General features: G+C 41.1%; 1 protein-coding gene across 2 annotated transcripts; it reads left to right on the forward strand.

Moving 5' to 3' along the window:
- The first annotated feature begins 4,975 nt into the window (after positions 1 to 4,975).
- On the forward strand, positions 4,976 to 16,013 carry LOC145406190 (NAD-dependent protein deacetylase sirtuin-2-like). Of its 2 annotated transcripts, none has more exons than XM_080277386.1 (9): positions 4,976 to 5,016; positions 7,627 to 7,733; positions 8,211 to 8,440; positions 10,298 to 10,400; positions 10,929 to 11,155; positions 12,719 to 12,842; positions 13,426 to 13,624; positions 14,361 to 14,556; positions 15,127 to 16,013. In XM_080277386.1, the coding sequence occupies exons 2-9, from the start codon at positions 7,640 to 7,642 to the stop codon at positions 15,160 to 15,162; spliced, it is 1,209 nt and encodes a 402-aa protein (XP_080133512.1). In that variant the 5' UTR covers positions 4,976 to 5,016; positions 7,627 to 7,639; the 3' UTR covers positions 15,163 to 16,013. The 2 variants fall into 2 exon arrangements, with proteins under 2 accessions (XP_080133512.1, XP_080133513.1); XM_080277387.1 differs by having other exon boundaries at positions 4,978 to 5,016; positions 7,603 to 7,733.
- The last annotated feature ends 671 nt before the right edge of the window (positions 16,014 to 16,684 follow it).

The following is a 16,684-nucleotide window of genomic DNA, read 5'->3' on the forward strand; positions in this document are numbered from 1 at the left end:
ATAGTGATGATAATGATGATGGTAATGGTAGTGATGATGATGATGATGATGATAATGAAGGTGGTTATGATAGTGATGGTGATGATGGTTATGATAAGGGTGATGGTGATGATGATGGTGATGATAGTGATGATGATGACGATGATGATACACGTATTCCTTAGCCCGTTCATGCCAGTAACGTTTTATATAATATTATTATTATTAATTCATGGTAACTTTTATTCAGCTGAAGAGAAATTATATTTTTCCTGGAGGGTTAGATAGGGCCTTGATTAACCCCTTCAGTACGAGAGGGCCTCTCCAAATTAAAAAAAAAATAGCCTGGTAAAAGAAAAACAAAATTCAGAAGTACCCCACCGGAATTCAGGATTTTTTTTTTTCAATAGTTTGTATGATGCAGTAAATTATAAATGGAGCGTCACCAGAATATGTATTTAAATTATGAGAAAATTCCAATACATAAAGGCTCCCTAACACCTCTTTCTGAACAGTTTATTTTTGGATACGGCTGGCTAATATCGTTTTGTAGTACGTTATTGATGCAGAGTATGGTGATATTTGAGTGATTTAAGTAACACCACAGAAGAAGAAGGCAGAGTATAAAAAACGAAATAAATCGCTTAGGAAGAGGTGTTATGGAGCTTCCTTAACGATAATACAGGCTCAGGTATAACGCAACTTGGTATACCTGTCAGTGATATACATTTTAACATAAGTAATTGATGGTTTTTATTATGCTGAATTATACCCCCTGCCAGATACACTTATATATTTATCATTCACTTTTTATGTTTATGTTAAATTATGTTTATATAAGAATTTTTTTTTTAGAAAGTGCAGAGATTTGTGTGTGTGTGTGTGTGTGTGTGTGTGTGTGTGTGTGTGTGTGTGTGTGTGTGTGTGTGTGTACAGTTGCGCCTCAGTTATATTTCTGTTGGTTTTGGACAAGGGCCGAAATTCTTCCTGGTTAAGAGGGCTTCCTAGTACCTTCTCATCGGCGATTTATTTTTCAAGTATACCCTACTACTGCTACTACTTATACACTACTGTTTATGCACGACTACTGTTTATACACTGCTTATATCTTTAGTTCCAAGATGATAACAGTTCCAGCATCTTCTCCATAGCGATTCATTTTGCCTACCATCACTTGTCTCTTGTAAACTTTCTTTTAATTTCTAAGGTCAGTGTTATTAATTACGTGGAGGAGAATTTAAAAGCATTTTGATAGGTATGTGAAAGAGGTGGATGAAAATATGAGTCAAATAATAGGGACAGGGCGACATGGAGGCGATTTGTTTGTGGCCACCCTTTACGGGATTAAGGCGTTTGGCAATAAATTGATAGAGAGACAGAGCTTTATTCCAGACTAGCTTTTCCCTTTGAAGAATCCATAGGCGAAAATATACCCACCTTGCATATTGACTTGGAGCAATAGATAAAGCTACATTGTGGTGTTAGTCACGAAGAAGCGTTATGAAAGGAAGTAGAGGCCAGGTAATGTCTTTTTCTGTCACTAAGTTACGTGAAACAAGCTACAAAAGGACGAAAATCTGAGCCAGCTTAGAATAAGAAAAGTATAGGTGGGAATAAAACTTAACTCGATTTCAGCCGCGTTTTCTTCCTCCTCCTTACCAGAGAGAGGATTTTTAACACCCTGTGTACAAAAATAAACTGCTGGGGAAAGGGTGCTAGGAGCCTCCTTAAGTGGAGCGAATAAGAGACAAGTTTCCACCAGTTTGATTTTTTTTTTTAAACCAACTGAAAGCATAGAAATTCAAGCTGCACAACAGTCTTTTCACCTTAACTTGGCCCATATTTTCGTCTTCTTGCAGCCTATTTCATGTTGAACAAAAAAAGATTCTGTTGCAGCAGTACATCCCTTCCATTGCACTTCATCGTGACTAGCAATCATTGTCTGGTGTTGATATCTCGTTTCCAACTCAACATTCAAGCTGCAAAGATGAGGATTTTTGGCCAAGTTAGAGTCATAAGAGTATCACTAGCTAACGCAAGAGAAAGTGTCCATTGGTTTTGTCGATGTGGCACCTGCCGTCGTTTGGGGAACCTCCTCATACATTTGCCACAGCTTATTAAAAATATTGTATTTTTCACTTGTCCACCAGTTTCCTTAACCTATTTCACTCTGACATTGCCATGTAATGACAAAGGTGCTGTGCATTAGCACAGGCTGCTGCATAAAAGTAAGTGCTCCCTATATGAAGGTAGTCTCCGACAGGGAAGACTTACGTTTCAGAGTGTGAGTTGTAGGAGTGATTTTGGTGTAACCAGTGGTGATGCGTAGGGCGTTGTTCTGTATGATTTACAAGCTGTTGCAGTGGGTGTTAGATAGGATGGGACCCCTGACGGGGAGGCATAGGACACCAGTGAGTAATGAATTCTTTGTAGAGTAAGGAGAGGGTTTATTTATTTATTTTTTGCCCAAAGTCTGGCCCTGTAGTTGCTGAGTGTATTGAATTAGGAGTGCACCGCCTCCTGATGCCTAGTACATGGTCCTTGAAGGTGAGTCCGGCGTCATGGTCACGCCAAGGATTAATGGAGGGGTGGGGTGAGGGCGGCACATTTACAGAGAGAGGAATAAGTATCTTCCCAAAGTCTGTCGAATACATAGCGGAGAACTCGAACCATCTGCAACAGGCACTGGTAGAGGCGGGGTTTTCAATGTATTTCGCCAGTTGTAAATTTTCTTCAGACGGAACTGGGTAGGTAGCTGTTTATCTGAGCATATATTATAATGTGTTAAGCCACCCATATGCCGTCACTGGTAACCTTAATTATATCACTCTCTTACATCTTACTGAGGCAAACTACGTCCATGTTAAAGAGATAATCAGTAACATAGTGAAGATTAAGGAGTAATGGGCGAAAATAAATGTCTTGGGAAGTAGTAATGCGAAGTTCACTACAGCATCGAGATCTTGCAACAGTGTAGACATCAGTAACAGGCCAAAGATTGTTAAAAGCAGGTGATCCATTACAAGTGGAAATGTCGGGTGGGAAAGCGACACAGGTTACATTTTGACTTCTCTATTTTCTCTAACGATTCTGACTACACAGACTCTGAAGATGGGTTCTGTGTAGCCCGAAACGTTGGAGAAAATAAAGAAAATCAAGCTTTAACATGTGCCTCTCTCCCACCCAACATTTCCATGGTTAAAAGTGCAAGATAAAAGTAACTGGTTTAGGAAGGAAGGAATACTGAAGAACTAGCACCAAGCCATTATTAAGCTACGAGGATATGGCACGAAGGTTGGCGTTGAAGTGCATGGTCTTGGCGTGAAAGTGGTGTAAGGGAGAAAGGGTCAAAGTCAATGGGAAGTCCTGAAACTATTCATGTCATGAAACCAAATGTCTGATCTGATAGGAATAGAGGGAAACTAAAAGCGGGAAGAAACACGGAAATATCAAGAGGAGAGGTGGGACAGTAGAGAAAAAGAAGACGGTACGAAGAGAAGGATGGGAGACAAAATGGCCCCTTTTAGTCGCCTCTTACTACTGGTAAGGATATTGGGCAAGTATTCTTACCCCGTTCCCCACGGGGTGGCAGCAGCTCTTGGTTGTGCCCTCACTAGCGAGGTGTCCGGCATGGAAGACCCTGCCAGGACCACTGGGGCACGTAAGCTCCCCCACCACGACAAGGTGGGTGCCACGGGGGAGAGTGTGGGTGTAAGATTTAAGAAGTAAATAAATAATAGAGCTATAGAACCCTCCCTGTCAGGTATTAAATGAGGAAATAGTATTGTTCAGAAGCATTTGACTTCGGCGCATTTTCCTTAGGCCTGATATCACTTTGGCCATTGTGGGCCTGCTGTCAGCTTCGACATGCATCATGCGGCGTGCCAAATCAAATAGATCCATTGCCACTACACCCAACTCCAGCAACAGGGTGGCCATCTTGGCGGTGAGGTGGCCTTGGGAATAAATAGCACTGCGACTTGTGGCCGGACCGTTGTAAAATACCTTGGGGGCAGAATATGGAAATTCTTGAATTACGGTGCGATCGGTGCAGTCCAGATCGATTGTTCCACCAACAGGGGTAGACAGGCCCATATCTATAATATTAATGAGCATCTTAGAGCTGCTATCATCGACCATTATATTATTTGCCTTAATATAATTATAAATGATACCTTTTGCATGAATTTCAGAAACGCTCTTTGCAATTTCTATCAAAATATCAATAACCTGCCTTTTGGTTAGAAAAATGATAATGTCGAATAACCAATTTTCAAATGTCTTTCCGGGACATACAGTCGTCACCAAGAGCGGTTTATCATCTGCAGCTGCAGGCAATTTTGGAGCTCCCCCCGCCCCTCCAAGCTGATGCAGAATGTTAGCTTCCTATTTGAACTTGGATCACTGGCAATCACGTAAGCCCCTTTTTATACAGACTGCTTCACCGTTATACATACGATTATAAACTAGCACATTAGCACCGCGTCTCAGATGTTGTCTTCTCGATAACTGATTTCTAATATCGTAATAAGTAACGAAGGGAACCCTCTCCTAAGTCTCCTCGTTCTCCTTTTTCCCTCCAAGCCCCCAACACAACCAACGCTGAAAGCCGCCCATATTATACGAGTATAGACTAAAACTGGGAGAATAACACGAATATAACGCTTTTTGGTGGAAGAATGCGATAAAATAACGCACGTTTTATTCCTGAATAAGTGTGGGCCGCAAATGATACATGATGCTGAAATACCCGCTTTACAGGTCTGATAAAAGAAAACGGGATTTTTCGCTATGTGTGTACATGATGAATGAAACTGAATTTCTCGCTGTGAATATGTTTCCTGAATAAAAAACGCAATATTTCACTGTATATATACTTAAGGAAGTAAAAATGAAAACTCCCGTTTTATATACATGTTCGTTGGATAAATACCTTGGGCCGAAACAACCAACATTTGTTTTGATTTTTAGAAGTCGAGATTGCAGGAGCCGGAGTCTCCCCGAAAGTGGTAGAGCAGGTCCACGTCACAGCCTTAGGTGAGTAATATGTTTCGGATTTCGCTTTATTTTTCACATTTATTGTGGTCTGGCGGTAGGAGTACGTGAAGGAGCAGTTATATTAGCCCTTGATGGATGATGACAGTGATAAAGAAGTTACACACAAGAAATTGGCAGCCGGCGGCGACGGGAGCTGCATTTGTACATTATGTGCGCCCTTTTTTTTTCTTTTTCTGTTGAACGAGATATGTATTTTTCTGTTGGTGGTAAAGTTGTTATGGTAATATGTAACGCACATGTATGAACGACACGATTTAGTTGTCCAGCAACTGATAAAAGAGAAATTCCTTCCCACGGCCATTTTACATTCCTGAAGCCTTTGTTTGTTCCTGTTCATTTAATCTTTGCAAACTGAAGCAAAGAAAGTAACTTCGGATTAATGTTAAGTATTAAGTTTCAGTCCCAGAAATTACAGAAAGTTTTAGAATGTGTTTTTGACATTTTCAGGCCAATTTACAGGGATTTTCTCTATGATTTTTGACACAAATTGCTCCATTCAGTACTTAGTAAACGAAAAGAGGGTTATTATTCAACTTCATCTGGATCTGTGATTGCATCTATGTTTGAATAACCTAATATTTATCTGTCAGTCAGTAGCCAAATACCTTAATCCTGTGAGTAGTGGCCCCAAACAAATTGCCCCAATGTTGCCCTGTTCCCTGCCATTTAACTGCCCTCCCCCCAACTTATTCCCCACTCCCTCATATACCTGTCTACTTCAACCCTTCATCTCATCCTCAGTCTCCCCCTGCACCTCACTGACCCAGTGTAATTTAGCCTGATTTTTATACAGTATAGCCTATGTGCAATTGTGGATGGAGTTATGAGCTGTATAATCCCCCACCCCATCTTGTTATTTACTAAGTACTAAATGAAGCATTAGCCCCGTAAAAGTCGTAGTGAAGATCCATCTTATTCATCCAGAAAATATAAACAGACTTTTTTTTTTTTTTTTTTTTTTTTTATTTCAGGACAAACTGTAACAACATATATATGGTACCAGATGAATTTGTACAGTAACATTACTTTCCTACAGCCATGAAATTTGGGGATTTCCTTGTGCCAGTTGATATGTCTTAGTTTTGAAAATTTTTGTTTCCATGAAATACGTAGCTAGATGGATGCTTCCATTAGAGAAGTTTCTAGTTGCATTTTGCTCAGGTGCTAGTGGAGTTAGGCAGTAAGGGAGGAGAGGATGGAAGAAAGCTATAGGTTAGGTTTGGTATCTCAGGAACAAATAGTTTGTGAGTTGGTCAGTACAGTATGAAGTGAATCACAGTGGTGCACTCCAGAAAGACATAATACACTTTAAAATGTAGCTATATGAAATCACCGAATTACACCAAAGAACTAATGCCGTCTCCCTCTGTCCTTCGCCTCCCATGCTTATCCATGCTATTTCCAGGCTATTATACAGTATTCAGCATCTGAGAAACTTTTCTTACTGGAGGAGCTAGGTGTAGCCCTCTTTGACGTCTTCACTATGGTGCCGAACTGAAGGCCTGACTTAAGTAAAATCCAGTGGTGGTAGGAAGCATGAAATATGAAAATACATAATTGAAGTGAAGTGGTTTATGGCTTTTGTTTCCTCTTTCTCTCCAAACTACTTCACTGTATAGCGTCAGTTTGGCCTCCCTGATCTTGTCACTTTAGGTACCAGTACTCTTTACTCTAACTTGGCCTGAAATTATTCTCTCCCTATTTCAGATGCACTCTAACAATAGATTAACACTGGGCAATGATGGTAGTCATGAAGTTCATGAAAAAGATACAAAGCCATAGTATATCCTTATTTTGCTGTTGACCTGCATGAAATAAAGTACAAAGGGATGAAAATCTGGGCCTCATTAGAGTGAAAGAATTCTAATCATACTGACACCTTGCCTACTCTCCTTGTCTACTCTTTCTCAGCTTTTCTCTCAGTGATGTGGTCATATACAGCAAGCTCTCATAATATGCCATATTTTTTAATGTTCTTGTTACTTTTGGATCCATAGTAAAATACGTAGAGAAGAAATGCCCATTACAGTTCCATTGCCATAGATCTGTGACCCTGATTTTCATCCTTTTGCAGCTTGTTTCATGTAGCTTAGTGGCAGAAAAAGACAATACTGTACTGTCTTTCTGCAGTCTTTCCATGTAACTGCTTCATGACTAGCATACCAGGTCACTACTTCATAACTAGCATTGTTTTCTAGAGTTAATGTGTTCTTATTACACCACAGCAGTACAGTAAGAAAAAAAAAAAAAAAAGACAATATACTGTATCTGAAAACTGTTTAGCCGCTAGATGTTAAAGATGGTAATGATACTTTAGAACTTTTAGAAAATGCTGTTGATAGTAATGATGTTGTAGAACTCTTAAAACATGTTATAGATACAGTAGTTATGATATTTTAAAACTCTTAAGAATGTAATAGATAGTTGTGATGTTAGAACTCTTAGACCATGTTATAGATAGTTACGATGATAGAACTCAGAACATATTATAAATACAGTAGTTATTGTGTTTTAAAACACTTAGAACACATCCCAGACATGTAATGAAGACATCTGCATTGCCAGCTCTGAGCCCGACCTCCTCCCCAGGACGTGAGTAACAATGGCAGACTCAGCAACTGGCCAGGCAGGGGAAGCAGCCCCGGCAGAGAAGAAAACTGGACAGGAGGAGGTTGAGGAGGCCGGAGATGATGCAGGTAAGTGGTACGGTATAGTTCATTTGTTCATACCTCACAAAAGATCCTTAACTCCTCACAGTCCAGTTGAACTAAATAAAATCATTGATGGTAGGAAGTAGATCCTAAATAAAAAAGAAGAATGAAAATAAAAAGTCGCCAAATACAAGGATTAAGTTCACAGAAAATTACAGAAAATGTGCCTTCTAGAGTTCATTTGCTGTCGATAGTCATAGAAGTACTGTAGTTGCAACCCCTGGCTGCTCTGGATGTGGGCATGGTTGCAATCCCAGGCTTATCTGATAGAGAGCATGGTTGATTGCAGGTTGGAGTGTCCCTCTTCCTGCAGTCCGCCATCCTCCTTTTGAGGGATACGGAAGGGAGGTGATTAAGAGACATTTATATAACCAGGCAGCTTCACTCCCCAGTCATATCACTGCCACCACATGAAGGCATCTCACTTACAGTGCCATTCAAGGAGTTAATGAGGCCCTACAGTTGCAGGAGCAGTGGGTGGAGTCAGGAGGGAGCCTGACATGAAAAAGGAACTTGGGGTTGGTGATGATGATGACGACGACGATGAAGATTATGACGAGGACGAGGATGAGGACTATGATGATGAGGATGAGGATGATGAGGACGAAGACAGGGAGGGATTTATGAGTATGCTGCAGAATTTCCTCATGAGTAAACTTCACCTGGGTGGACGCACTGAGCCACCTCCGCAGGTCAGTTGGCAGGGGTTTTGTTTGAAATTTAAAGTGGATTTGAGAATTTTTTTTTATGCTTTAATCAAGGTGACATGTTTTCCAGTTTATTCTTGCTACTTCCAGATTATTTAAGTAAGGAAAGATTTGTCATTTTGAAGAGGTTAGTGAAGGCTATATCTAACCCCTTCAGTTTGAAAAATTTCTCATAAGCTGCAGAAAATCTTCTTAAGTTAGAAAAAAAGAATAATACTGTAATAATAATCCCAGGAGTCAAAGGATTAGCCCAGTTTCAGGTCCCTTCTATAATGCTTTCACCTTAACTTGGGCACAGATATTCATCCTTTGTAGCGTATTTCATATAGTGGCAGAAAAAACACAATGCTACAGATCTATTTCTTTTCTGTTACATTTCTTCACAATTAGCATCATATTCTAGTGCACATCTCTTACTACAACTCAGCATTCAAGATGGAGTGATGGCAGTTTTAGGGTTAGTTACAGTGAAAAAAGTAAAGCATAGCTTCCATTTTACCAATTTTATAGCCAGATATAGTGACTGTTACTTATACACTATTTGATAACAGGTTTTTATGACTTTTTGCCAAATTTTACGAGTAGTAGTTCATTTCTTAGCGTGTTTTATTTATTATCTCCTGCCTTACAAGGTGGAGCGATAATGTTTTTGCCTTCCTGTGTGTGTGTGTGTGTGTGTGTGTGTGTGTGTGTGTGTGTATAATTCAGCGGGTCGGTCAGGATCACTTGATGGTCGTGATCGTCAGCTTTTACCCTCCCGGAAAGGAGCTGAGAACTCACATAGTCCGATCTAAGGGCACACGCACACACCTGTCCCCTTGCTCAAGGGGGACAGTAACAACCCACTTCGTCAGTGAAACTTTTCGCAACCTGAGTGAGGCGCGAACTCCCGTTCACCAGTTGGCAAGCGAGAACGTTACCACTGCACCAGCGAGCAGTGTGTGTGTGTGTGTGTGTGTGTGTGTGTGTGTGTGTGTGTGTGTGTGTGTGTGTGTGTGTGTGTGTGTGTATTTGTTCCCATTATATCTCACGAATGGCTTGAGCTATCAACGTGAAACCATTAGGGTATAAAGATATGGCCAAAATCTTGGCTGAGTTTGAAAATGGACACTCAGGAGCAAGGTCAAGGTTGGCAAAATGGCTGACAAAGGTCAAGTAGTTTTTATCTCCCATCTTTAGCACAGTTATATCTCATAAATGGCTTGAGCTATCAACATGAAACCTTCAGGGTATCAAGATATGGCCAAAATCTTGGAAGAGTTTGAAAATGGGTGATTGGGATCAAGATCAAGGTCACCAAAATGGCTGCCAAAGGTCAACTAGTTTTTATCGCATGCCATTAGCGCCATGATATCTCATGAACGGCTTGAGTTACCAACATGGAACCTTCAGGGTATCAAGATATGGCCAAAATCTTGGACATGGCCAACAGCATATTCTGGCTGACGATTAGTGTTCAGCTCCTGAATGCATTTCTTTCATTTTTATTTATTTTTTTTTTTCATTTTTTATTTTTTTTAAAGATTTTTGTGCCTGGCAACTTCCTGACACTGAGAACAAGGGCAGCAATCTGTGTGAATCAGTCTTTGGCACCTCTAGCCCCTGCACTTATTGTTGTGGCTCCAGGTTCATCTGAAATGTGAACCCAACACACTGCCGGCTAAAGTTTCCCTCCTCCTGCAGCCCACCATCACTCTTTGAGGGGATAGGCAAATGGTTGAAGGATGTCTGTATAACCAGGCAGTGGAGCTGCCTGGTTATATTGGTGCCACTTCTTGAAGGTGTCCTACTCCAGCACCCTGATGATGATGATGATGATGATGATAATTTACCCCATGTCAGGTGCTGGACGAGGTGAATGTGGAGGGTGTGGTGCGCTATATTGAGAGTGGCCGTTGTAAGAGCATTATCACTATGGCTGGTGCCGGCATCTCAACATCTGCTGGTAAGTTGTGGGGTAAAGGAGATGTGGAGGGGGAGTGAAGGAGAGAGGGGGAGAATTGGAGAGGGAGGCAGAGATGGGGACGAGGAATGAGGGAGAAGTAATGGGGTAGGAAAGAGAAAGAAGGGAGAAGTAATGGGGTTTGGTAAGAATATGGAGTTGGAAGGAGTGGGGGTTTGGTATGAATAGGGAATAGGAAGGAGCAGAGGTTTGGTATGGATTGGGATTAGGAAGGAATGGAAGGCTGGTGCGAATAGGTAATTGAGTGTACTGTATATACATCATGGAGTGCAGTAGAGAGGGAGGGAAAGGTGGGGTGGAGAGGGATACAGAAAAGAACGAGAATTAAGACTTGAGAAGGATATAGGGATAGAAAGGTGTACCTGGTAGGAGTTTTTTTTAGGCTTTTCTTGCTGCGGACCCTACCTAGCCCCATCCTTAGGTGGGAGAAGATGTCTGGATGATGATGATGATGATATGTCATTGGTGTAGGCCCTTGCTTTGTCTAACTGTCCCTTCCCCCACCAACAGGTATCCCAGACTTCCGCACGCCTGGGTCTGGCCTATACAGCAACCTTGAGAAGTACAACCTGCCATACCCGGAGGCCATCTTTGATATTGAGTACTTCAAGGCCAACCCCAAACCATTCTTTGTGCTAGCACGGGAACTCTACCCAGGCACCTTCAACCCCACACCATCACACTGGTTTCTGCGACTCCTACATGACAAGGGCCTGCTCCTACGCCACTACACACAGGTTAGAATGGTCATTTGTTTGCACTTATTTTGTATAATATCCAAATGTACAAAACTCCTCAGACTTAAGCCTCTACAGTACTGGCCGTATGCAGCTGGAACACTTAACCCACTAGACCACCAGACATCAATTTGTTAGCTATATTAGCTATACAATTGCCACCCAGTATACTGAATGGTTCTTTACCAGAACCCATATCGCTTGTTATTCATCATACAGTCATCTATAGTCTTATAAAGTTGGTGGTGTGTCTGGGGGCATGTCTGAAACTCTTGTGGTGAGCATCTTCGACAAGAAAATTTGACCATTCATGAAATATTACAAAATATCTTGAGTTGATGCTGCATCTTGTATGATGCAAGCCGAAAGAACAACTTGTGCATTTCAGAATTAAAGAAGGAAGTCAGCGAAACCTGGGAACAGACGTTGGTTAAAGTCACCAGACTTTTCACGGACACAGTGAAGCTACCAAACTTGGAAATTGATAGAGCATACCAGGTAGGAAAAGGAACCAACCAAAGGCAGAGGAACGTAATTATAAAACTTAAAAACTACTGTGCAGTGATAGGGGTGTTGTTTTCTGGGATACAATGCGTAAGGGATCTAATATCTTCATTAAGGAAGACCTCTGCTCGGAATTACAGAAACTACGTGCTGATAGAATACCGGATATTGGGAAAGCAAGATCAGAGGGTAAACTTGCTTACTTTAACAACAGCAACAAATTAATAACCCAGAATAAAATACCAGTCCCCACCAGTCACCAGCACGCTCCTGAACAACATGCAAAGCACACCACCGAACAACACGTTAACCAGGAAGCAGCTGAACAACATGTCAACCAGGAAGCGGCAGAACAACCCTCCAACCAGGAAGTACACAAACAACCACTCAACCATAAAGCATCTATGACACCTAAACCGACAGAAGAAACCACTAACAGATGCTTTACGTAAAATATGCAGCACACAAATACAAAACCATGAGAACCATCAAGTGAAATATAGATATTTTTATTTTAACTGTACTGTAATCATAATTGATTCTTAACGTCCTCCCCTAATAATGCTTTACCTCATTACGGTGTAAATGACGAAGAGCTACTTTTCATACAGCAGTAGAGCATTCAGTCTCCAGAATTTCTGTGTCCTGTAGTTGTTTATGACATGACTGTGTTGTGGATAATGTAGTGCCTGGGGTGGACATGAGAATTTGATAAACATAAATGGTAAATCAGTAGATATGTAACTCAGTTTACAGGACATTGCTGAAAACTTTCACTGTTTGCCCAGTTACCATCCTTGGCCACATTTTTTCATCCATCATTTGCCAGTACTCTTTCTCATTTTTCCTCTCATACTCACACTCCTTTCTTTCTTTCTCACCTTTTCTACCCTGCTCTTCTTACTCTTTTCTTTGTCATTTTTTTTCCTCTCTTTTTCTTTGCTCAACTCTCTCTGATTTTCTTTCCTCTCCTGTCCCTCAGTCTGCCCCTCCCTCCCTGACCATCGTCACCTGCTTCCCGTCCCCCATCCCCTTCCTCACAGTGCATCTCGTCCACAGAATATCGACACCCTGGAGCATGTAGCAGGATTGCCGGCCGAGAAACTGGTTGAGGCTCACGGCACTTTCCGAACTGGACACTGTCTCACCTGCCAACGCGAGTACACCCAGGAGTGGATGAAGGGTATGTTTATGAGTAGGAATGGTTTGGGTGAGGAACAGAAAGGTAGAGTAGGTTAGGGTAGTGTGGCTGAAGGGAATGTGGAGTAGAGATGGTTTGGGTGAGGGACAAGTTAGGATGAAGGGTACACTATTATATGGATAGGATGTGGTTTGCTGTTAACTGCATGAAGAGACTGATATTTACTTTATTCTGGCTAACAGTGGACGGTTTTATTTTTCTTTTTAACTGCTTGCAGTTCTATGATGTATTTTCTGTGTTCCATCTCAGTGATTTTATTGAGTTTTTAGAAGACTTCTGAAACTGCTGGGGTTGTAGTTTTCACTGCCCTTTCACTAACAGAGATCCCATTCAAATTGAATCATCTGGAGGAAGCAAGAATTACCTGTGAATTATGTAATGTGGTTCAGGAAGATAAGAGATTGCCCGTTCTTTATTTTTCTCTCTAATCTCCTTACTTATCACCCTATAATGATGAAGATATGATGGTGATGATGATAAATGCAGATGATGGTGGTGTTGGTGATGGTAAATAATAATAATATGATAATAAATGAGTGATGATGATGCCATCCTCCTTCCAAAGAGGAGATCTTCAAGGACAAGATCCCGACATGTGAGGAAGCTGAGTGTGATGGAGTGGTGAAGCCCGACATTGTGTTCTTCCGCGAGGCCTTACCACCACGCTTCTTCCAGCTCGTGCAGACGGATTTCCCCAAATGCGACCTGCTAATCATCCTTGGCACCTCCCTCACTGTCCAGCCCTTTGCCATGTTGATTGACAAGTGAGAAAATAACAAAAATAAATAAATAAATATATGCTTTTTCTCTGACTATGCGTATTGATTGGACTATACTCACTTTACTCCAACTTGGCCCAGCTTTCATCTTTTTGCAGCTTATTTCACATAGCTCATTGGCAGAAAAAGACTTCTTACTGCTCTGTATCCTTTCCATAGCACTTCTTGTTGACTAGCATCAAATTCTCGTGCAAGTCTGTTGTTACAACATAGCATTCACAGAGGAGAAATGGCAATTTTAGGCCAAGTTAGAGTAAAAAAGATGTAGTAAGGGATTGGTATAATGAGTTAATGTATATTATTTTGCTCTTTCACTCTGCCTATTGATAGGACAAGTGAAATAATGATATAAAAATGTTACAGTATATGCATAGGTTTTTGCTCTGTGATTATGATAATATATTGATGGAATAAGTGAGAGCATAATATTAAAAAAAAAAGATATATCCACAACCTTTTACTCTGACCATGAACAGTCCCAAATCCCAAAGGCTGTTCATAGTCAAAGGATGTGGATTTTTTTTTTTTTTTTTCTCTCGACAACTACTACTACTACTCTGACTATGATATGTTGATAAGGAGTGGAGGGCACATCTAGAGAAAATGCAGGAAATGCTCATGAAAAGGTGTTTCTTATATCCTAGATGTTAAATGAGGACAATACTCTACTCCTTTCACCTTAACTTGGCCCAGATGCATATTAACTGTACATGTTTCCTAGTGTGCCATCAACCTGCCCACGCCTGCTGGTAAATCGTGAGAAGGCTGGTGGTATAGACCCAATGTTGGCAATGCTGCAGGGAATGGCGGGTCCTGCAGGCCTGGCACTGGACTCACCTTACAACACTCGTGATGTGGCACTGCTCGGAGACTGTGACGATGGCTGCATCAAGCTTGTCGACCTGTTAGGGTGGAAGGTTGGTGTGGGGAGGGAAAGAAGGAGTGGAGAGGGAATGTGAGAGGTGGAGAGGGAAAAGGTGATGTGGAGAGGAAAGGTGAGGGGAGGTAGGGAAGATGTGGAGAGGGAAGCAGAGGTGTTCAGAGGAAAGGGGAGGATTGGAGATGGTGGGTGCTGGGTGGAGAGGGAAGGGGAGGGGTGGAGAGGGAGGGGAAGGGGTGGAGAGTGAAGCTGGGTGTGGGGAGGGAGGGGAAGGAATGGTAAGGAAAGGGGAGGGGTAAATAGGAAATGTGAGAAGAGGTTTGAGGAAGGCAAAGTAAAAGTGACTATAGTGGGCTCATTTCCACCTGACCAGACAAAAACACTTAGACAACTTGGCTACTAGACTACTAAATCATTGTTGCATGATATTCAGTAAGCACTCATTATGAGGTAGAACTGATTCTTCTTGGTTGCTTGTCAGTTTAGCCCCCCAACCCAGCTACACTTTTTTTCTAGATCCTGCATCATCCCATCCAAAGGCAGGAATAAAGTTTATGCTGCTGCTGCTGCATATGATGATGATAATGATGATATCTTATTCCAACAGGATGACTTTGAGAAGCTGCTGGCCTTGAACAAGTGATGAGGAAGGCCTGTTGGCTTCCTAAACTGAACAGAAGCCAGAAGTAAAAGGAAGAGGAGGCAGAAGGAAGGAGAAGAGGAGGCAGGAGGAAGAGGAAGAGCAGGCAGAAGGAAGAGGAGGCTTAGACCAACAAGACATGGAACAAATCTAACTTCAGCATCGTGACATGTTTTTATTGTATTCATGCTTTCTCCTGGTTATTAAATTCAGCTTTGGAGTTGCTTTTTGAAGTGGAGGGCTTTGATAATAGCCTCCATTATTCTTTTCACTCCTCGGGGGCTCTTATGAGCAGTAAAAAGCTAAATCTGGCACTGTGAGCAATTAAATGAAGGCTGTTAAAAATGATCATGAATAATTTTTCCACAAGAAGTGTCTCCAGAGCCGAATGAAATAATCCGACGTTAGCAAGAATAAAATGAAAATAGCCGTCACTGATATTAAAAAGGTTTCCTTGCATTTGGTATTACCTGTACTGTCTGACGCAGCTTGGAGGTCGAGCAAAGGTAGTCTTTTTTTCCCACTACCCACAAAATCGAGTGTTTGGTTGGAGAACAGAGAAAATATGAAGGTTATTTAAGTGAGAGAATATGCATGTTATTAAGCAAAAGAATGTGTAGGTTATTAAGTGGGAATATGCAAGTTATTAAGAAAAAATATATATAAGTTGTTAAGCAGTTGGAAATTATTTCTGGGTATATGTAGCCATTGTGCGGGATATCCCACAAGATTTATTAGAAACTTCTGGTTATTCTAAGGCTAATTTTGAGTAAGAAATGCTGTATCAACACGTCCAGTTCTCAGCTATTACGTAGCCACATTTACTTATGACCCTATGAATTAAATTTAAGGGAGAGCATTTTCACCCAGAAGGACGTAAGTAATTGTAGCTGTGGCTGAGAATTTGACTCATAAATGCTGTATCAACACGTCCAGTTCTCAGCTATTACGTAGCCACATTTACTTATGACCCTATGAATTAAATTTAAGGGAGAGCATTTTCACCCAGAAGGACATAAGTAATTGTAGCTGTGGCTGAGAATTTGACTCATAAATGCTGTATCAACATGTCCAGTTCTCAGACATTACGTAGACACATTTACTGATGACCCTATGAATTAAATTTAAGGGAGAGCATTTTCACCCATAAAGACATAAGTAATTGTAGCTGTGGTTGAGAATTTGACTCATGCTGATATAGCATTTTTTACTCAGAGTTAGCCTTAGAATAACATAGTTCCTCACAAATTTTGTAAGACACCCTGTTTACGTTTGTTGAGAAAATAGTGAAATTCTTGAGTAGCAGATTGAAATGTAAGGCAGGGGAATAGAGTGTTGTAGTTACTGGGCATTTTACTGTGCCAAGGAGGTAATTTATTATTATTATCATTATTATTATTACTGTATTTGTTTGTCTGTCTGTCCATCTGTGTTTGTACTGTTATGGAAGACATATGGCTAGATTTACACCAAATTTGAAATAATGACAGTACTGTTGGAAGAAAAAGTGATTAATTTTGGGCAA

Source organism: Coenobita brevimanus, chromosome 69 (assembly GCF_032717465.1).
Source record: "Coenobita brevimanus isolate Jiangsu-jjx chromosome 69, ASM3271746v2, whole genome shotgun sequence".
Classification (NCBI taxonomy): Eukaryota; Metazoa; Arthropoda; class Malacostraca; order Decapoda; family Coenobitidae; genus Coenobita; species Coenobita brevimanus.

Coding starts and splice junctions, on each gene's coding strand:
- LOC145406190 (XM_080277386.1), top strand. CDS start 7,640: ATGGCAGACTCAGCAACTGGCCAGGCAGGGGAAGCAGCCCCGGCAGAG. Junction 11,156..12,718: donor TCCTACGCCACTACACACAG/GTTAGAATGGTC, acceptor TCTCGTCCACAG/AATATCGACACCCTGGAGCA. Junction 12,843..13,425: donor CACCCAGGAGTGGATGAAGG/GTATGTTTATGA, acceptor CTCCTTCCAAAG/AGGAGATCTTCAAGGACAAG.